At 35.4% G+C, this 22,786-nt stretch overlaps 2 protein-coding genes across 2 annotated transcripts in view; one reads left to right on the plus strand and one right to left on the minus strand.

Annotated features, from left to right (window-relative positions):
• The window catches only part of PDS5A (PDS5 cohesin associated factor A), a gene marked incomplete at both ends in the record, with an annotated part of 120,507 nt that overhangs the window by 56,112 nt on the left and 41,609 nt on the right, over positions 1 to 22,786 (minus strand). Inside the window, 7 exons of the mRNA XM_079704368.1 lie at positions 1,475 to 1,590; positions 4,878 to 5,018; positions 6,913 to 6,993; positions 9,790 to 9,916; positions 14,036 to 14,133; positions 14,676 to 14,762; positions 15,837 to 16,040. Coding sequence (XP_079560494.1) covers positions 1,475 to 1,590; positions 4,878 to 5,018; positions 6,913 to 6,993; positions 9,790 to 9,916; positions 14,036 to 14,133; positions 14,676 to 14,762; positions 15,837 to 16,040 — 854 coding nt within the window. The remainder of the gene's footprint in view (positions 1 to 1,474; positions 1,591 to 4,877; positions 5,019 to 6,912; positions 6,994 to 9,789; positions 9,917 to 14,035; positions 14,134 to 14,675; positions 14,763 to 15,836; positions 16,041 to 22,786) is intronic.
• Positions 2,218 to 2,403, plus strand: LOC307062679 (metallothionein-1E-like; the record flags this gene model as incomplete). The annotated part of the gene is made up of 1 exon (XM_079718453.1): positions 2,218 to 2,403. One exon carries the CDS (start codon positions 2,218 to 2,220, stop codon positions 2,401 to 2,403), a length of 186 nt encoding a protein of 61 aa, XP_079574579.1.

The raw sequence follows: 22,786 nt of genomic DNA on the forward strand, positions 1-22,786 counted from the left end.
TTTGGCCACACCATGTGGCTTGTGGGATTTTAGTTCCCTGACCAGGGATTGAACCTGGGCCCTTGGCAGTGAGAGCATGGAACCCTAACCACTGACTGCCAGAGAATTCCCAATAGTTCTATTTTTAAATGTTTGAGGAACCTCCATACTATTTTACATAGTGGCTGTACCAATTTACATTGCCACCAACAGTACACAGTTCTCTTCTCCACATTCTTGCCAACACTTGTTATTTGTTGTCTTTTTTTTTTTTTTTTTTTTTGCGGTACGTGGGCCTCTCACTGTTGTGGCCTCTCCCGTTGCGGAGCACAGGCTCTGGACGCGCAGGCTCAGCGGCCATGGCTCACGGGCCCAGCCGCTCCACGGCATGTGGGATCTTCCCGGACCGGGACACGAACCCGTGTCCCCTGCATCGGCAGGCGGATTCTCAAAAACTGCGCCACCAGGGAAGCCCTATTTGTTGTCTTTTTGATAACAGTCTTCCTGACAGGTGTGAGGTGATATCTCACTGTGGTTTCGATTTGCATTTCCCTGATGATTAGTGATGTTGAGCATCTTTTCATATGTCTGTTGATATCTGTATGTCTTCTATGGAAAATGTGTATTCAGATCCTCTGCCCACTTTTTTTTTGCAGTACGCGGGCCTCTCACTGTTGTGGCCTCGCCCGTTGCGGAGCATAGGCTCCGGACGCGCAGGCTCAACGGCCATGGCTCACGGGCCCAGCTGCTCTGCGGCGTGTGGGATCCTCCCGGACTGGGGCACGAACCCGTGTCCCCTGCATCGGCAGGCGGACTCTCAACCGCTGCGCCACCAGGGAAGCCCCCCTCTGCCCATTTTTAAATCAGGTTGCCTTATGTATGAGTTCTTTGTATATTTTAGATATTAACCCCTTATCACATATATCATTTGCAAATATCTTCTCCCATTCAGCAGGTGGCCTTTTCATTTTGTTGATAGTTTTCTTCGCTGTGCAAAAGCTTTTTATTTTGATGTAGTCCCATGTGTTTATTTTTGCTTTTGTTTCCCTTGCCTGAGGAGACACATCCAAAAGCATACTACTAAAACCAATAAGTGTGTACTATGTTTTTTTCGAGAAGTTTAACACCTAGAAAACTTCTAGAAAAAACCAGATAGTACACACTAGCATGGATTGGACCATGATGTCTTCAGTCTCATGACTTATTTAAAAAAGTTAAGACTCTGAACATTCTCAGATGTGAACTATTTATTCTAATGACATTATTTTAGCACACATAAAAAAGATTAAAACCTGTTATGTGGGTAAATAAGACAAAGCTTTCTTCATAAAGAATTTGTCTTACAATTTATTCTCCAATAAAGACAGCAACATAGGTGCTAAAGACACAAACACATATCAAAGTTTTGATATGTGTGGTTTTTATCAAGTGCGCCACATTCACTAGCCTCCAAAATATAAAAGTTAGAATCCACAGAATTGTTATGTTCTCTTACCGTCCAAGAAAACACTGCCACAGAGGACGATTCTGTGTTGCCAAATCGGAATCTTTAGAACCAAACAATTTAGCTAAAAGTCGAACAACAGCTAATCGCTCTTCTCCATCATTGCTCTAAGGGAAAAAAGAAAATAAAGCCTGAGGTTTATTCATCAGATTACAAAAAAATAACATGAAACATTTCTGAGAAGCTACAATTTCATTATTTCTGCTTAAAATGATGAGAACTTTAAAATATCATGTTCTCTCATTTACTGTGCAGAAGTTGACTTGATTCCATGTTAGATCATCAGGTTCTTTGCTCTTATTTCATACACTCCCAACTGTTAATTTATGCCTACTTCACTGCTTGTTTGCAATCTGTAGAGATGCTGTAGAAACATGAAGATAATCATTCAATTCTAACATTCCGTAAGAGCCCTAGAAAAAATTCTGTCAAGGGAAGAGCTACAAATAATTCCTGCCCTAATCCTATAATTTGATCTCCAACATAAACCCATATCAATTAAGGTTTTGATATGTCAAGTTTTAATCAAGGTTCCCCTGCTGACTGGAGCACATGATACTGAATATTGTCATGATTCAGGAAAACTCATTTTAATAGAAGAGTATGAATCTTAAGAGTACCTAAAAGGTCAGGTGAACTGAACACTACAAAAAAGCAAAACTTGATGCCCCCCACCGGACCAGTGAACCGGCTTCATCCCGTGCTTTGGACCTTGGGCCTCACTTCTCCTCCAGATGGACCCCAAGTGCTCCTGTCCCATTGGTGGCTCCTGCAGCTGCACTGGCTCCTGCACCTGCAAAGCCTGCAGATGCACCTCCTGCAAGAAGAGCTGCTGCTCCTGCTGCCCCGTGGGCTGTGCCAAGTGTGCCCAGGGCTGCGTCTGCAAAGGGGCCTCAGACAAGTGCAGCTGCTGTGGCTGATGTCGCGAAGAGCCTGCCCCGGGTGTCAAGAGAGCAACCAGGACAAACCTGCATTTTATCGTTTTTCATACAACCGGACCTGATGCTACATTCCTTTTTCTATGAAATATGTGAGTTGTAATAAAAGTTGTTGACTTAAAAAAAAACAAAACAAAACTTAAAGTTATTTTTTGATAGAGGCCTATTTTCTTATCCTGAATCAATATACTCTATAAAAAGTGTTCTAGTTTTCACTAGTGATGTCACGTCTTAATATAAATTAAGTTATTCTGAAACCATATGGTGCATGAAACTTTTTAAAAGTCACATATTCACTAGGAAAATAAAGGCAATAATGAAAAGCAGTTGCTAATTTTTAAAGTGTTCAAATATAATGTGTGTCTAAAGCAATAGCAGCAAGTCAATAAAAAAAATATTTATGGGAAAAGACAGTAAGTGAAAAAAGAAAAATGACTACAGGATATCATCTTTTCCTTAAGAATGTCTCAACTCTCAGGGATAGGGGTTTTGTGGTTAAAATAGGCACACTTACTAAACAAAGATAAAAATGAAAATTCAAGCTTTAACACTTATAACTACAAAAATGATTTTCTTTCACAAAGTTTTTCTCAAGCAATGTGACTACAATGCAGATTAGTGATGCCTTTTGGTAAGTAAGTCCAACTGAGTAGCCAACATGATTTATTTTTTTAAAGAAAAATCAATCTATCCCTTAAATGTCAAACACTAGAAAAACTGGAAATTTTACTTTACTTGAAGGTGACTACTTTAGCTTAGTGATTATTTCAAATGTGACATTTCACATCTATGTAACTTAACTACTGAAATAAAATTAAATGAAAACTTGCTCCCACCCCCTGCCTTTTTTTTCCTTTTTTTTTTTTTAATTTAAATTTTTGGCTGCACTGGGTCTTCGTTGCGCACGGGCTTCCTCTAGTTGCGGAGAGGGGAGGCTACTGCAGTGCACGGGCTTCTCGTTGTGGTGGCTTCTCTTGTTGCAGAGCACGGGCTCTAGGCACACGGGCTTCAGTAGCTGTGGCTCGCGGGCTCTAGAACACAGGCTCAGTAGTTGTGGCTTTGTTGCTCCACGGCACGGGGGATCTTCCCAGACCAGGGCTTGAACCTGTGTCCCCTGCATTGGCAGGCAGACTCTCAACCACTGCGCCACCAGGGAAGCCACCCCCTGTCTTTTTTGATTTTTAAATATGTTCTCTGAGTGAGGTTGTAATATGATGATAGTGCTGGTAATTTTTTTCTGGTACAAAAATCATTTGGTGTCTCTGATGTACAGCTGTTATTAGTAATCTATACCAAAGTGAAAATTATCTCATTAAGATATTACCTAATACATTGTTTGAATACAAATATATATATATATATATATATAAAATGTTAATTAAAATAATGGGTAAAATGAGAAATTCTGCATTAGTAATTTACCAGTGACTTTCTGAAAGAAATTCAAATGGCCACCTAGTTTTTATTTTTCTTCAACCTTAGTTGAAAAAGGTAACCACTCTGTTACTGCTTCTAATTACAAAGTAATTGATTCAGAACAATTCTCTGTAAAAATTTTCTAAAACCAAAATAAAGCAATTATGACTGTTTTATAATGTTTTAAATTGGTGAATAAATGTAAATGTCTGTCTATCTCTGCCTAACATGAAAAAAGTCTTAAATATAAAATGTGGCAAATTTTCTGACTATAGCAAAGCTGCTAAGTAGCACAACTCCAGAGTATCCCTTAAAACATAAGAGATAATAGCACTCTATGGACCCAAACAGTGGACAGTGTATACAGCTGCATGCTGTGGCCCAGTATAAAGCAAAATCAAACAAACTGTTATGTTGAAGCATTTTCTCAAGTATTTTTATTGTCCTCAGAGGACTGTAACCTAGGACTTTCAACTATAAGAGGCTGTAGCTATATGATTCAGGGATATAACTACAGAAAATCGCCACAGCTATAAAAACTTCCTAGGCTATCTGCTTAGCACACACTGGTGACTCCAAAGGGGGCACCCTAATTATATATAGATAGTACCTAAACTACTCTGAACCTCACGAGCCACAACTACTGAGCCCACGCACCACAACTACTGAAGCCTGCACACCCTAGAGCCTGAGCCTGTGCTCTGCAACAAGAGAAGCCACCACAATGAGAAGCCCGAGCACCACAACAAAGAGTAGCTCCTGCTCGGTGCAACTAGAGAAAGCCCACGTGCATAACTGAATCACTTTGCTGTACACCTGAAACTATCAACTATATGTTGATAGTTTGATCAACAAACTATCAACACTGCTAATCAACTATACGCCAATATAAAATAAAAAGTTTAAAAAATGCATACCTTAACTAAATATAAGAAGATAAACTGAACTCACATTTTATTCTTTTACAGTTAGAGAAAAACAATATGATATATATTTTTCTCTTAAATGTTAAAGGGCTTAGAAATTATAGTCAGTCCTACCTTCAGTTTGAATTCAAGCTGCGGCATGACAGATAATAATAAATGAGGATCTATAGCAAAAAGTTCCTGAATCAGATCAAATACATGTTCTGACAAATCACTTACTGATGATCTTCCCAGCACCAGGACTTGATTGAAAAACTACAGGAGATAAACACAAAAATAAAATATCCGTTGCATTTAAAAACTTGGATAGGCTTTTTATAAACATGTTAAAAGAACACTATATAATTAGGCATTCCATATACAAGTGAAGGTGATGAAAAAGAACAGATGTTTAAATTACTAATATATATGATAGGACAGTCCACCAAAACAGAAGAAATAAACCTCTAAATATTATCAAATTATGAATGTTACATGAAAGAGATAAAAAGTAATTGAGTTGTTAGCTTTCTTTCAAATTAGGATGACAATTCTAGGAATCTTAACTTTCATTAAAACAAAACAATTTAGATAGTTTATGTAATGTATTATAGAGAATTTTATAGAGAAATTTCTTTATAGCACAGAAAATTTTTAAAAGTCTCAATCTTTTGGATTTTTATTTAAGCTTGAGGATTCTATTAGTTTAGTAATAAATAATAATTGAAGGTGGAGGATGAGTTGTTTTTTTTAAGGTACCCAGAAAGTCAAAAACACTGTAACTCTGAGGACAAAGAGAAGGAAAATGTGATGATACAAAGGCTGATAATTTAAAAGAATTCTAGGAAAAAGAAACAAAGAGAATATAATATAAAAGCACAAATTAAAAGATACCTCCAATCCTTGCCAACACACATAAACTTAGAAAAAAAATATTAAATGTAAAAATGCTACAGAGGCAGCTGTATGCAACTAATTTGAGCATATGTTTTTGGTAGTATCATCAAATGATATATTTCTTTTGAAAAGCAACACACATTAAGAGTTAGAAAACATTAATATTACACAGACCTTGAAAAGAGTAAGGAAAATAGTTTTAACAAAATTAAAAAGTATACATGCACACACAAATAAGCACAGAACAAATTCTGAAAGGATACATGAAAATCTATTGGTGATGCCTATTTCTGAGAATTATGACTAGGGTATTCAGGGTTTGAAGAGAGACAATTTTCACTGTATACCCTTTTGTACTACTTGAGAAAACATTTTTTTTTTTACCACGTTTAAGTATTTATTTAGTAATATAAATAATAATTCATACCATTTAAATTAACAGACTCTCACTTGGGTTTTTATATGTAGAAAATAATTAAATGATAGATAAATGCTACAAAGATAGTTACTAAAGATAGTTACTAAAGGAAAACACTGAAAAAATCTAAATGCGAGGCAAGAGAGAAATGATGAGGTAAATTATATGTGAATTCAACGGAACATTTATAGTCATTCTTATCATAAATAAAAAAATATCAAAATATGGAAATAGATATATAAATGAAGACAATTCAAAGTTTTATATAGTATATGAAAAAAATAGGTAGGAGTTTGAGCAAATGTTCAATAATGAAGTTGCTACATTAAGGTAGGAGAACTATAATTTCTTTTTTTCCCAAATTATTTATTGATTTTTTAGTTAAAGAACAAAAAGGAAAAGAAAAAACTTCTATTCAATAAAGTAAAAAAAAAAAATTTATTACTTTATAACAATTTAAGAGGGCAAACCAAAAAGGTTCAGAAGAATGGCCTAGAGACATGAAGAAGAAAATATATAGAGAGCCATAGATAAAGATGAAAGGAGAAAGTGAAAGAGATCAGCATATCCAGGAGATAAAAAGATAAATACAAAGGCAGTAGAAGAAAGAGTAGGAATTGTAGACAAATTTTCATAAAATAACATCCTCCCATCTTATGCCATTTAAAAATAATGTCTAAAGCTTACAAACTTATGCTGCATTTCGTTACATTTAGACATATCAATTTTTTATATATTTCTTATAAAAAGATGAAACTGTTTACAGGCTAAATAAGCCTTTATGTGAAAGGTTTCAATAAATTAGTACAATGGATTAAGAACTATATGAAAAAAAATATAGGCAGAAATACATACATTGGCAATGCATGCCTCAATAGTCTGGACTGTCCTTTTCAATAGGACTTTTGCGAGGTCAAAGGACTGTTTATTTAAGTTCTGAAACACAATAAAAATATGCAAAGTTACAAATCAATTAGTGAATTTATGATCTAGATAGCAACATTAGAACACCAAAGTCTTCAAGTCCACAAAATATGAAGCAAAAAATATAACTCAACTCAAGGTTTTACCCAATATCTGCTAGTCAAGTGGTCATAAATGCAGAAGTTGCAAATAGCACAACCATGAATCAAAAACTAAAATACATTAGATAATTAGCCAAAAGCCCAACCCTATATTAAGTTTAGTTTTACTAAACTCAAAATGGACTTAAGACTTTTTGGTTTTGTTTGTTAACCAATTTGAACTGGCAATCACACCCATGTATCCTAATACACACACACACACACGCGCGCGCGCGCGTACGCACACACCCCTTTCTAACCCACAGTCCTCAGTATTTCACCGTCTAATCAACGTCTGTTCTGAGCAAGAGTGGACCTGGTAAGTGTTTCAGGTAAAATTCTGTCAATTATGTTTTTAAAACGCTAAATACTGTCTTCACTCCTCAAGATTCCCAATGCATGGTAACAAATTAAAGGGTCTGAGGAAGCCTATAGAAAAGACATATATTTAATTTTTAAAAACTTACTGAAAATGGAATTCTTGTGTTGAAGAGTCCCCAATAACATCTCTACACTTTGCAGTTTTAGACCAACCTGAGATTCACTGACCATCATCTCGCATCTATCCCCAAAAAAGGCAAGGATATCCCATACTCTAGGTTAGTAGTCAGCAAACTTTTTATGCAAAGAGCCAGATGGTAAATAGTTTAGGCTTTATTAGCCAGCCATATCGTCACCACTGCAACTACACAACTCTGGCTGTTGTAGCAGGAAGCAACCACGGACAAAATGAAAACAAATAAGCATGGCTGTGTTCAAATAAAACTTTATTTACATAATAGGCAGTGGGTCAGATTTGGTCTACAAGCTGTAGCTTCCTGACACTTGCTCCAGGTTTTTATTCCATTGGCAAGAGGATAAGATTATCTCAAAATTAAGGCAACCTTGGAGGAAACAAATAGGTGAGGGAGATTAAGATACAAACTTCCACGTGAAAAATCAATGAGTCACAGATATGAAATGTACAGAGTGAGGAACATAAGTCAATAACTATGTAATATCTTTATATGCTGATATATTGTAACTAGATATAGGTGAGCATTTTGAAACGTATAGAAATAGTGTGTAACAGGAATTAACATAGTGTTACGTAGGTCAATTATAAAAACAGAGATCAGATTTGTAGTTATGGCGGGGGTTGGGGGGGCAGAATTGGATGAAGGCATTCAAAAGGTACTTCCAGCTATGAGGTAATAAGCACTAGGGATATAATGTACAACATGATAAATCTAATTAAAACTGTTGTATGTTATATACGAAACTTGTTAAGAGAGTAAATCCTAAGACTTATTTCATCCACAAGAAAAAATTTTTTTCCTATTTCTTTAATTTTTTATCTATGAGATGATGGATCTTCACTAAACATTTCATAATGTTTAAATTAAATGAAATAAATCATTTCATAATATAAGTCAAATCATTAAGCTGTGTATACCTTAAACTTATACAGTGCTGTATGTCACTTATATCTCGATAAAACTGGAAGAAAAAAATTAAGGCAACCTTTCTATTTCCTAAAAAGGTATATTTCCTACTCATTAAAAATAACCTCTAACTAGAATACAAACACCAAATACACTATTCCTCAAAAAGTTTTTCCTTTCTTATTTTGCCTGACATATACTCCCCCTATGCCATACTCTCAAAATTTTGACCAATTACAGACTCATTTGAATTTTAAAAATGCAAATAATATATAGTGAGTAAGGAGAAAAATTTATAATTGACTGCATCTTACTGTGAATAAGTATCATTAGATACATCTTCATTTAACATCTGATAATAGGTCACTGAACAGTCAGAGGAAAAGGGCAGAAGAGTAAATATCAACAGTGGGGTAGGGCTTCCCTGGTGGCGCAGTGGTTGAGAGTCTGCCTGCCGATGCAGGGGACCCGGGTTCGTGCCCCGGTCTGGGAAGATCCCACATGCCGTGGAGTGGCTGGGCTCGTGGGCCATGGCCACTGAGCCTGAGCGTCCGGGGCCTGTGCTCCGCAACGGGAGAGGCCACAACAGTGAGAGGCCCGCATACCGCAGGAAAAAAAAAAAAAAACAGTGGGGTAGGCCTGAGTCCACCCCAGAGGGGGAGCTGGTGGGGAGCTAAGTCCTTCAGTTTCTTAGGGGGAGCTAGCAGAGAGAAACAGAAAAGGAAGTGGAGAGGAATATACAGCTCTGAATCATCCTTTTCCCCTTAACATTAACCACATAGTTCCCACTTCTGCCCAAATCTTTTTCTGAAAGTGCCTAAGAAAAATGTAGGACATGGGTTCTGAGAAGAAATACAAATTCCTACACTCTACATCTATGTTACAAAGGAATAAATACATTTTCTTTTCCAAAATAAACAAACAGCAACTAACCAAGACAGTACTCCAATCCCTTGTAATTTCTAGATTAGATATGAGTGGTCAATCAATCTGGAACATTTTTAGTTTTCCAGAGAATAGGCAGCACTTAACTGAATGAAAATCTTCCACAATATATTAATCAATATATCTTCTAAAGATAACAATAGCTATAAGACCAATATGTGTTACTCTATTTTATTTGGGGCTGGAGAATGATAATGGGAATAATTACATGGGATTGCAAATGGTGAAACACAATTATTTTTCATATGTGTAGTACTACCATTAAATATTAACCTTTAATATCTTCATACTATACAGACCTTATGTGCAGGAATGAGGTTAATAAGAATGGAGTCCAATAATTCTTGAGTAACTCCATCACCTTCCATGATGATAGAACTCATCAAGTCTAGCATGTGCATTTGTACCTTCTTATTGTGGCTATTGCTTTAAAAAAAGAGGAAGAAAAAAAGAAAAAAAAATTAGGCTTACAAAAGAAAATTAAACTTCCGAGTTTAAAACAACTATCTCAAATGTAAAAGGATTTTCACCTGATTGAGGGAACCATGCCAGTAATGGCAAAGAAACTTTGGCTGCTCTATATTTACTTTCTCCCTTTGTTGATTATTAAAACAGCTACTGAGATATCATTGTAAAGTATTTTACAAAAACAAAAACCTTAAAATTTAATTAAGCACATATACAATTAGAATTCAAAGAGTGAGTTAAATTCGACTAAACAAAAATGTCAACTTCAAAGAAAGGACATCTTTGCTTACATGCCCCTGGATTTTAAAAGGTGATAAAATTTTAAGTAAGGAAACAAAAAAAATGTACAGGATAATGAAGGTAGGCAGTTTTTCATCCTTTTTATCCTTTTTGATCTTAATAATTCCCCCAAATAAGGCAGAACTATAAACACACAAAAGAGCCAAAGTCAACACTTCTATATATCTTTGCCGCTGGACTTTTTAGTTCAACAATACTGAAAACCCAAAGTCTGATATAAAATGCTTACCAGAACTTATCACTAGAAGGTTCTGAAAATGTCATCCTGCTATCTCTCAAAGAATTTCAAATGAATGAAAAATCAACAAGGTAAAAAGCCAAGAATCAGTTTCAGTCCTGCTTCCTTAGCCAGTATAGAGTCAATGTGGGCCTCCTCAATAAATATCTCTACTGCTGATACAAACTTACCCAAAAAGACTGGCTACAAAATTGTTATAAATTAGTAGAGCATCTAGGTTTCTCCCTCTCTGACTGCATCTTAACTAAAGACTTGACCTATCCATTTTCACATTTATCAGAATACATATGCAAAGACAAATCAAGATAATGATATAACTTAGTTGCACTACTACAGACACAGGGAAGTTTAAATTAAGACTAAACTAAATGTTATTTCATTTATGTATTTCTTACCTATTATTTTAAAAAATTAGTTTGAAGTAATGTATAATACACCTGTTGGACACTTAGTTGTAATATCAAAGATGAAAAAATTTATAAAGTTGGTAGAAAAACTGTCCCATCGTTAGATACACAGTTTTCTACAGTGTAGAAAGATACCCCTTTTAGAAAGATACCCCTTTTGCATATCCTCTCTTAAATATCTTGTTTACTATAGGCCAAGACTGTGAAAGATCAATTATACAGTGGGATGTGTGTGGGTGGTAGGAGGTGAAGAAGAACAGATATTCAGCTTGATGGAAAAGAATTAAGAGAGTATATAGCTCTCAGATCCATATGCACTTGAGGATAGGAAAGGAGTGAAGGAAAGAGAAATGAAAAATGGACTTAAGAATTATTTCCACAAGTTCCAGCCCAAGCTTCAATAATAGGGGTAAGATTTACTCTCCTACTTGAACAACTAAAAAACTGGACAAAATATAAGAAATAACAGTTTTCAGATATCAGACATTATACACATGCTGCTGAAAGAAGGGAACAATTTTCCCAGCTTACTTTTCCTACTTGGTAAAGTTTCCAGGCTTCAGTGTGGGAAGAGAAGATCCTAGCAGAGCCTAATGGTTTTCCTGAGTCTGGGGTGACTACAGCTTGCAGGGCAGAATACCAGAGGGGAGAGAGCTACTCAGAGAGCAAGCTCACAGAGGGTACCCCCGCTCCCCGAGTCTTCAGGTGCTTAGTGATTAGCACATGCAGGTGAGGAAATTTCTTGAGTTTGGGGAAGGTACCACCTGAAAGGAGTAGAGGGAATAATTCCAGGAATTCATACAGGCCTTAACAATGTGCATGTTCCAACTACAGTGGAAAATCTTATAACTCACAGGGCATCTAATAGAGTAATCAGAAGGGTAAACCCACATATCCAAGCAGCTCTATGAGCTCCATTCACAATGGGACATCAAAATCAAATTGTTTAAAACCAGTAATACAGAGAAAATCTTAGGTGGGTAGAGAAAAAGAAGATCCATTATTTACAGAGGAACAAAGATTTAAAATGACAAAACATCATTAGAAACAATGCAAGCCAGAAAAAGATGTAGGAAACATCTTTAACAGTACTGAAAGAGAAAAAAAAAAAGTCTATTAACCTGAAATTCATACCATGAAAATAACTTTCAAAAATGAAGGTGGAATAAAAGACTTTTTCAGACATATAAAAACTGAAAGAAGTCTATCAACAGTAGCCCTGAACTATAGGAAATGTTAAAGGAAGTCCTTCAGAGTAAAGTAAAATAATACCAGATGGAAATCTGCATATATGCGAAGGAATGAAGAATACCAGATATATGGTAAGTGTGTCAGTAAATACAAATTAATAAACTCCTCTATCAAAAGGCAAGTCCTTTATTTACTGATACTTCATTGCGAATTCTTTCAATTAGATAATTAGGTCAACAATAAACTTAGATCTTCAGAGTCAGTAAAGAAAAATAGATAGGATTGTACGTAAAAGTAATAGAGGAAAGAAGTATAACTGCAGAGTGGGAAGCGGACTTAAGTGGATAACCAAGGTCACAAAATGGGCAGAATGACAAGTCAGGCTTTATTTTTTATTTTGTTGGTGATTTTAATATTAAAAGAAAACACTGCAAATATGTGGTAGAATGCAAACAATGGCCACAAACTGTTCCTATCTCTGTATGCACAAGCCTTTAAAATGCTGCTCCGTCCAACAAAATATGGAGTCTATCTAACCAACCTTTGAATCTGGGCTTCCCTATGAACCTTGCTTGGCCAATGAAATATAAGTAAACATGAAGTGTGCAGAGGTCTTAAAAAGTGCTTGTGTGGTGGGGTGTGCCCTTCTTGCTACATTTGAAACCCAGTCAGCATAAGAAGAGGTCTGAACTAGCCTGCTGGATGACGAGAGAGTGACACGTGACCCAGTTGTCCTATTACCTCAGCCAACTGCCAGATGTCCTGCTAACTGACTGCAAATACAGGAGCAAGTCCAGCCCAGAGAGAAAGAACTGACAAGCAGAATCATGAGCAAAATAAAACGGAACCTGTTTTAAACTACCAAGTTGTGGGTTACTTTGTTATGCAGCAAAAGCTAAGTAACACAAAGGTAAAGTTTATACATTTTATCTTTTATTTAAGGGCCTTCAGTTAGTTGCCACAGGAAGCTTTTTCTCATGAAGTTTTTTTATAAGCTTCTATCACTAGACCAGGTTGGTCCAGTCCTTTCCTGTTTATTCCAGGTTAATTCTCTTCCTACCATTCTATCTAAGGAAAAGAAAAACATGTTAAAGTATTCATAAGAAATCTACAGAAAACTTTAGAAATGTGCTGTCCAATACAGAAGCTGTTATCCAACAGCCATTTGGCTATTGAAGATAAAGTCTGAATAGAGCCTTATGTTGAAATAATAATGCTTTGGATAACGTGAAATAAATAAAGTATATTATTTAAATAAATTCCACTTGTTTCTTTTTACCTTTCTTAATGTGGCTACTAGAAAATTTAAAATATATTTGACATATATTATGTTTGCATATAATGTAATGTTGCAGAACACATAACAATGCTTGGTTTACTACACACACACACCACACCACACACACACACACACACACACATATACACACACACCAGAATGAAACACTGGATTGAAATCAGTTTTGGCTCTCCTGTTCAGCAATATGTGCCCCGGCAAGCCACCAAACTCCTCTGTACATGAATGTCCCTATTTCTATAAGGAAAGAGCAATGCTTACGATTTTTTTTTAGCTGTAAAATGAGATGATATCAAAGTCAGTATACTTAACCACTGAGCTATTATGCCTCCCAGTACTCACTAATGATACTTACAATACTTAAAATTTTTACCTCATAATTTAGTACTTCATTATATAAGGTCTCATACCGCTTGCTTTACAAGAGTCAACCTATACAATTGATTCCATAATTTAAAATGGTAATATAAGGACAAAGGCAGGTTTCAGACAACAGAATTTTTTATTTTCCTTTTTATGTTAACTCTTCTAAGGAAAACATTTCCTTTTAACTAAAAGATCTTAGTGTAAATGCACAGTACATGATACTTCAATACACAGAGCAAGAAAAAGAGACAAACAGAGATGCTTAAAAAATAACTTACTTGATCACTGAGAAGAGAGTCCTAAAAAGCTGAATAAAAATTTCATTGCAATCTTCCAATTCAAAGCAGATGTTATATGATTTAACCCAAGCTAAATTCTTAAATAAATAAATAAATAAATAAAATTATTTACACATACATAAGTTACACAAAAGCAAGCTCATTAATAAAATTTAATTTTTAGAATTATAAATCTATAGTAAAGCTTATAATGGCCCAACATATAAAATTACAATTGTTTAAACAGCCGTACTCTGATCTTTAAAAAGACGTATCTGCTGGCATTAACCTTCTCTAATTGAAAAATACTGAACTGTCAGAGGCTAGTAACACACATATATGTACAAAATATAAGGCGCAGTGAAAATTAATTCAACTTAATCTCTTTGGGGATTAGAAAAGAATAAAAACAGAAATATAAAAATAAAGTTTCAAATAATATAACAGCTTTGCCAGTGGAATATGCTTTATCTTTTCAGGATATGAGGAGCAAAAAAAAAAAAAAAGAGATTGTAAATGACATTTTCTTAAGTGGGCTTCGTATAAAACAAAAAAAGATTCATTTTACATTATAAAGTTACTATAAAGAATTTTCTACAACATGAAATAGTGTGATATTTATTAAATAAAATTTGTTTACCTCTAATAAATAAAAGTATCTATTAAACTGCGGGCTCTTTGTATCCTCCAAACCCTTTAATTGTCTGGTAATAAACAAAAATATGTCCTGTTTTAAAAAATGATAAAACATATTAATTTAGATACAAATACTTGTCACTTTCACAATACATTAATAGTTTATAATATATATTCTCCATTATAGACAATAAAAGAAAATTCTCCTTTAGCCAATGGCTTGGGACTGGCCTAGTCCATTACTTAAAATATCTGGAAAACAGCAAATCACTTAAAATTACATTCTTTAGAAGCAAAAATAAAGATTATTACTGCCACAAATCTTTAGGCTTTCTCATTCTGAGAGGACCATAGGTTCTATATCTTGCTACCCTTCTAGTACAGAACTTTATTCACTATCTTCATCTTGTATTATGGCAGTTATCTTCAGTTTAAGTACCTGGATATGAGTCTTCCATTATAATTTCCCAAATTAAATAGTAATTTTCAGTACCTAGTTTTGAATTTGATGAGTGACTACAAAGTTGTGTGGAACAAAAGCAATAATAGACTGGTCCAAGGGTTGTACTTTCCACAACAATAGTGCTCCATTTCTTAATAAGCTTTCTTTAGAAGTTTTAACCCCAAATAGTATCAGTATGGAACAAACTGATTTTAGGACTATTTAAAAGAAAGCAATCCAAAGGATTAAAGTATAAAAGTATTCAAAATACGAAATCAGCTCAAGAGATCAACTCAAAAGAGGAGTTCCTCAAACATTTCAAACAAAGGCAGAACTATCAAGATAAGCATACAGTTTTGCATATAATATAACTTGCAGGGGAACACAGTCATTTGAATGTGTAAATTCTGTTATATAGTTGTTTTAAAAAGTGTCATTCATCCACCATCCCTTCAATTCAGCCATCTGGGCTTTGAGATGGATATTCCTGAAGGTTAGATATGAGCAGATAGGGACTAGTTTTGATCCATACCTTTTAATGCCACATAAAAATACCAATCATTTTTGTGGATACTCAATATTAATTGAATGAATAATTAATTAGTTTTAGAACTTATGATATAATCTTCTTACGGTCACAGGATGATTAAAATGAAACCTATGTTCCTAAGGGTAGTAAGCTAAACTATAAACGTAAACTAATTTTGTAAAAATTGTATTTACCTTAAGTTTATCGTGGGAAGTATATGGAGCTTCTGGGGCATAGATTCTAAAGATGTCAGCCAAACAGCATGCTACAAGGAGACGCACATCTTTATTGGGATTCCTGAGAAAAAATTCAGATGCTAGATGCAAGGCTAGTGGGAGATACTGCTGTTTTTCATCTTCTGAATCCTGATCCATATCCATAAAAGTTTTGACTACCATCTGCAAAAATATATAGAAGAAAAATATAATCAACTCTTGATATTTAGAAACCAGTGGAATATATATATTTAATCATCTCCATTACAACACAGACTAGCAATCAGTTACCATCAGAGGATTCACAATCAATTTTTGTATATCTTCATTTAAGAATTCGAGTAAAGATTACAAGCGTGAACAAATACCAACTTTTGGATTACTGATAGATACATTATCTGCATTTGTACCAGGTTTATGAAGAACTAAAGACTCTCGTTATTAATATTATATCTAGCCCAGGTAAAAAGTTCATGGCTTCATATGGATAAGCAAATCATTTGATATTTTGCAACCTCATCAATTATGTTTCTTGTACATTTTATCATCAAAGCTGCCTTGATTTAGGCTCCTTAAAACTATTTCAGGGGGCTTCCCTGGTGGCGCAGTGGTTGAGAGTCCGCCTGCCGATGCAGGGGACGCGGGTTCGTGCCCCGGTCCGGGAAGATCCCACATGCCGCGGAGCGGCTGGGCCCGTGAGCCATGGCCACTGAGCCTGCGTGTCCAGAGCCTGTGCTCCGCAGCCGGAGAGGCCACAACAGTGAGAGGCCTGAGTACCGCAAAAAAAAAAAAAAAAAAAAAAACTATTTCATTTCACACTTTAATGGGTTTTGCAATTCACAATAGAAAGCCATGTTTAAGTTTTTTATGTAGTTGTACTTCTGATTAAAAGCCTTAATTATAAAATAACCTCTGTTCTTATTTATGGTTACAGAATTAACAAATGCACATTTTAGAATCACTCTAAAAGGCAAAAAAAGTATAATGAAAAAAATCCATAATTTCTCAACCCCAGAAAATAACCACTATTTACGTTTTTGTGTACTTTATGCTGGTCTGTTTTCTCTGTAAAGATGCAAATAACCATATAGTAATTCCTTATTCATTTATCCAATCATGATTATTTCCTCATGCCATCAAAATTCTTCTTTAAATAAATCAGACTTCACCTAACCAGTCACCATTCTCAAATATTGAAGGTGTACTTCTATTTCTATTTTGACAAGACTTTTTATCGTGAGTAAGTGCTGGGTTTTTTCAAATACTTTTTTCTGTGTCTACTGAAGTGATATTTTCCACCTAATTCTGTTACGAGAGTAAATCCCACTGACTGGTTTTCTAATTATAATCCAATTTTAATGTATAACATACACTATCCTAAAATATAGACAGGTGTAGTATGAATGACCTAACCTGGAAAAAACAACACAGATGAGGATGACTGTAAATCACTATTCCTTATGAGCCTAAATACAAACGTCAGGAATGGCATCTTAAAGAACTGAATTCGGTGATTTTGTTATAAATGGCTTTGTGCTCATACAGAGCTTGGGGGTGGGGAAGGAGGAAGGGAACAGTAAAAGTGGAAGCAGTCAACATCTGGAGAATACAGGAGCTCTCTACTATTCTTGCAACTTTTCCAAGTCAGAAATTATATCAAAAGAAAAAGTCAAAATTAAAAAAGAACACATTTACCACATGATATGGGACAAACATACATATATTAATAGTTGAAATGAAAGCTCACCAAATAAGACTTGTCTTTTAAAAAAAATTTTAACAATTAATGTTAAATATTAATTGGGGGTGGGGAAGATGTATTATTCTTTTTCTGATTTTAATAGAACATATTTATCTGTGCATCACTAGTTTGATATAGAGATGTTAATAATATGGAAATAAAATCACATTTATAAAGTATTCTAATTCTACTTTAAAACCTTTTAAATCAGAAATGCATATGGCACAGTGATTTACAGTCATCCACATCTGTGTTGTTTTTCCCAGGTTAAGCCATTCATATTATACTTGTCTATATTTTATGACAATGTGTGTGGTGCATTCCCTTTTGAAAGTTTTGAATCCTAGCGAATTCCCAAGGACCAGATGTTCTTTTTAAAATTATTATTTCTTATTACACTATTATTACTTCATCCAGAGCTTTATTTCTTTTAACATGTTTTGAAATATTTGTGTTTATTCCACTTGATTTTAACATTAACATATAGCTGAGAAAAATGTTTTCCAGTTTTATAAGTCATTTGTTTCTTTCACCTAACTCTTGTCAGGAAAAGAATTTTTATCTGTTTTTTTAACAGTTGTATCCTCAATGACTAGAACACGACTGGACATAGTAAGCTTGCAAACTTTTTTTTTGAAAGAACATTAAAATTCATGACCCGGAGAAAACCACAATTTGAAAAGATACATGCACTCCAATGTTTACTGCAGCACTGTTTACAACAGACATGGAAGCAACCTAAATGCCATTGACAGAGGAATGGATAAAGAAATGTGGTACATATATACAATGGAATAATACTCAGCCACAGAAAAGAATAAAATAATACCATTTGCAGCAACACAGATGGACCGAGACTGTCATACTGAGTGAAGTAAGTCAGATGGAGAAAGACAAATATCATATGATTATCACTTATATGTGGAATCTAAAAAAATGGTACAAATGAACTTATCTACAAAACAGAAACAGAGTCACAGATGTAGAAAACAATCTTATAGTTACCAGGGGGGAAAGGCAGAGAATGATAAATTGGGAGATTGGGATTGACATATACACACTACTATATATAAAATAGATAACTAATAAGGACCTACTGTGTAGCACAAGGAACTCTACTCAATACTCTGTAATGACCTATATGGGAACAGAATCTAAAAAAAGAGTGGATATATGTATATGTGTAACTGATTCACTTTACTATACAACAGAAACTAACACAACATTGTAAATCAACTATACTCCAATTAAAAAAAAAAAACCAAAGCAACAAAGTAAAATGTTAAGATTTGATAAAGGTGAGTGGTAGGTACATAAATGTTTGTCTTATTATTCCCTATGAATGTTTGAAATATTACAAAATTATAAGGAGACAATTTGATTAGGTGAAACGAACTTTTGTTTTTAAGGTTTGGGGTGCAAGTTTCCAATATGACTTGAGCTACTTGGGAGATTTTCTAGAACAGCTGTTTCAACCATGTTCCAACTTTGAGGTTCCTAGTAGCCCTGGTAGAGGCAACAAGAGAAGACAGCCAAAAGGAGTGGTGTGACGGGCACATGCCCAGGGTCTCTCAGTTGCTTGCCTCTGAGCAGCTGGCTTTTCATTAGCTTTATATATTGACCTTCTGTATTTGGGCGGTACAATATCCTAAGACTAAAATAAGTTTGTAAACCATTGCTACCCCTCATAAAAGCTAGGAAGCTTTGCGGAGGGGAGGATTGGGAGTTTGGGATTAGCAGATGCAAACTAGTTTATATAGAATGGATCAACAACAAGGTCCTACTGTATATAGCACAGGGAGCTATATTCAATATCCTGTGATAAACCATAATGGAAAAGAATATGAAAAAGTATATGTATAACTGAATCACTTTGCTGTACAGCAGAAGTTAACACAATACTGTAAATCAACTATACTTCAATAAAAATTTTTTAAAATTCATGGAATGTCTTTTTAACATCTACTCTGATAATATATATTATGTATATTTTTAAAAATATGATCCATATGTCCCTACCATTCTGGCAAAAAACTTCATCAGTTCTAGACACTCAATCAGTATATTATGTCTGTTGCTCGAAATTTGTTTAGAATTTTTAAGTAAATACAGTCTAAACATAGGTCTATAGCAGGGGTCACAACTCAAGGGGAGGGAAATGGAAATAACCACTTGGGAGAAATGGAGAGCACGTGCCCCATCCAAAGACAAGAGCTGGTTTCAGCTAATTGTTGCCAGGTGAGAATGCAGACCTAGTATTGCAAAATCATTCAGTTGAGCAGGACACAATAAAACGTTAAGTGAAATCATCCAACTTGAGAATTTCAGCAACTCCAAAAAATTCATACGATTGTGAGGGACAAGCAAAACATGTCTATGTGGTCTTCAAATCAACAATTTGCAAATTGTTAGAAATATTTCAAAGGAAAAATGTCAGCACAGCCAACTTTTCAGGTAGACAAATTATTCTGAAAAGCTGTTTTGCCATTTCTTTTATACTTAAATAGTTTTCTTTAATTAGCTGTAAAAGATTATGAAGAAAATATTCAATAAACTGAACATCATTAAAATCCAGAGAGCCTTCAAAATGTTAATGAGGATTTTTATAGCACATACTCCTAAACCATACCACAGAAAATATCAATAACATTTTCCACGCCCAAAAGTAATGGCATAGACAGACCACTTTAGAACCTACCAAAAAAAATTAATTCCCAGTGGGATAAAAATCAAAATTTGAAAGGCACATCTAAGACATTTTTTAAAAATTAAGAGGGGGACTTCCCTGGTGGCACAGTGGTTAAGAATCTGCCTGCCATTGCAGGGGTCACAGGTTCATTCCCTGGTCCGGGAAGATCCCACATGCTGTGGAGCAACTAAGCCCATGCACCACAACTACTGAGCCTGAGCTGTAGAGTCCACGAGCCACAACTACTGAGCCTGTGTGCCACAACTACTGAAGCCCGTGCCTCTAGAGCCCACGGTCCACAACAAGAGAAGCCACTGCAATGAGAAGCCCGTGCACCACAAGGAAGAATAGCCCCCACTCTCCGCAACTTGAGAAAGCCCGTGCACAGCAGCAAAGACCCAACGCAGCCATAAATAAATAAATAAATAAATAAATAAAATTCATAATAAGAGGGACTTCCCTGGTGGTGTATTGGTTAAGAATCCGCCTGTCAATGCAGGGGACACAGCTTCCAGCCCTGGTCCAGGAAGATCCCACATGCCGCAGAACAGCTAAGCCCGTGTGCCAAAGCTACTGATCCTGCGTGCCACAATTACTGAAGCCTGCGCGCCTAAAGCCCGTGCTCTGCAACAAGAGAAGCCACCACAATGAGAAGCCGTCTGTGCACCACAAGGAAGAGGAGCTCCCGCTCACCGCAAGTAGAGAAAGCCTGCACGCAGCAATGAAGACCCAACGCAGCAAAAAAAAAAATTAAGAGTATCTTTATGATCTCGAGCAGGAAGGATTTCTTAAATCAAGACACAAAAAGCACTAGCTATGGATTGATTCTTTCCATAAATTAAAGTTAATGTGCATTCATCAAAGGTGTCACTAAAGTTTTCAAAAAGACATGCCACTTAATGAAAGTAGATACTTGTGGCACGCATAACCAACAAAGAACCTATCTAAATATATGTAAAGAACTCCTACAATTCAATAAAGAAGAGAAAACCCAATTGTAAAATGGACAAATGACTTGCTAGACTAAGCACTTTTTGAAAGAAACCCAAATAGTCAAAAAAATGGGGGACTAAATCCCATTGGTGGCCAAGGACATGCAAAGGAGAACAATGGTAAGAGAACTGACATTTTAATAATACTGAGTTCTCTGATCCACAAATATGGTATATGTCTCCACTGATATAGGTTTTTCTCTTCCAGACTGACTGAATATTGGGACAATCACTGCATCCTTCTGGAAGGATACTCTCTATGTTGCCACACACTGTACACTTCCATCACAATGCTTATCTCACTGTGCTTTCTGCTTTTCTATTTATTGTCTCTGCTAGGGCTATGGTTGCACCCTGTTTATTTTTATACCTTCGGCACAAAGACTTTGGTTTGACATATACTCAATAAAAGTTTGTTGAGTGGAAAAGAATGTCTTCCAGCATTTATTATATAGTTTTCAGTGTACTGGTCTTGTACATTTTGTTACTTCCAACTATTTACCTTTTTGGATGCTACCGCAAATTTTAAAAACTGCATTTTCCAACTGCTGGTTCCTATTACATAGATGCAGTCAATTTTTGCATACTGAGCCTTTTACATTGCTACACAGCTTTACTGGTTCTAGTAGCTTGTTTATGCATTTCTCAGGATTTTCTATAAATGCAATATCATTAACAAATAAGGACAGTTTAATTTTATCTTCTCTAATCTGTATGCCTTTTATTTCCTTATTGTGCTAGCAAAACCACGACTGAACAGAAGTGAGAGCATTTTTGCGTCTTTTGAGATCTTGGAAAGCATTCAGTCTTTCACCATTACGTATTAAGTTAATGGGTTTCTGTGGATGCCTTTTTATCAGGTTGAGAAAGTTTTACCTTCTATTCCTAAGGTGCTGTTAGTTTTTATGAAGAATGTGTTGGATTTTTTTTCAGATACTTTCCCCACATCTATAGGGATGATAACATGTTTTTCCCAATTTACACTAGTGTTAATATGTGGAAATAAATTGATTAATTTTCAAATATTAAACCAAATTTGCACTCCTGGAATAAACCTGACATGGTGGTCATTGGGGGTGCACTGTGTTTTGCACGTGTGTGGTGTTTTTTTTGTTTTTCGTTTTTCCTATTTTTGGTTTGTTTGGTTTGGCTGGATGGATCTCCCCTGCTAATATTTTGTTGTTCATTTAGGCTCTTGGTCTTCAGATTTCTTTTCTTGTAATATGTTTTGCTTTGGTATCAAGGTAATATTGGCCATATAAAGTGAGTTGGAAGTGTTCACTCTTCCTGTTCGCTTAGTTTGTGTCGGACTAGTATGCTTTTTTCCTTAAGTGTTTTAATAGAGTTCATCAATGAAGTCATCCAGGTCTTTATTTGTGGGAAAGTTTTTAGTTGCAAATCTAGTTTCTAAAATCAGTATAAAGGGACTTCCCTGGTGGTGCAATGGTTAAGAATCTGCCTGCCAATGCAGGGGACATAGGTTCGAGCCCTGGTCCGGGAAGATCCC

This window comes from Hyperoodon ampullatus (genome assembly GCF_949752795.1).
Source record: "Hyperoodon ampullatus genome assembly, chromosome: 1".
NCBI classification, from domain to species: Eukaryota; Metazoa; Chordata; class Mammalia; order Artiodactyla; family Ziphiidae; genus Hyperoodon; species Hyperoodon ampullatus.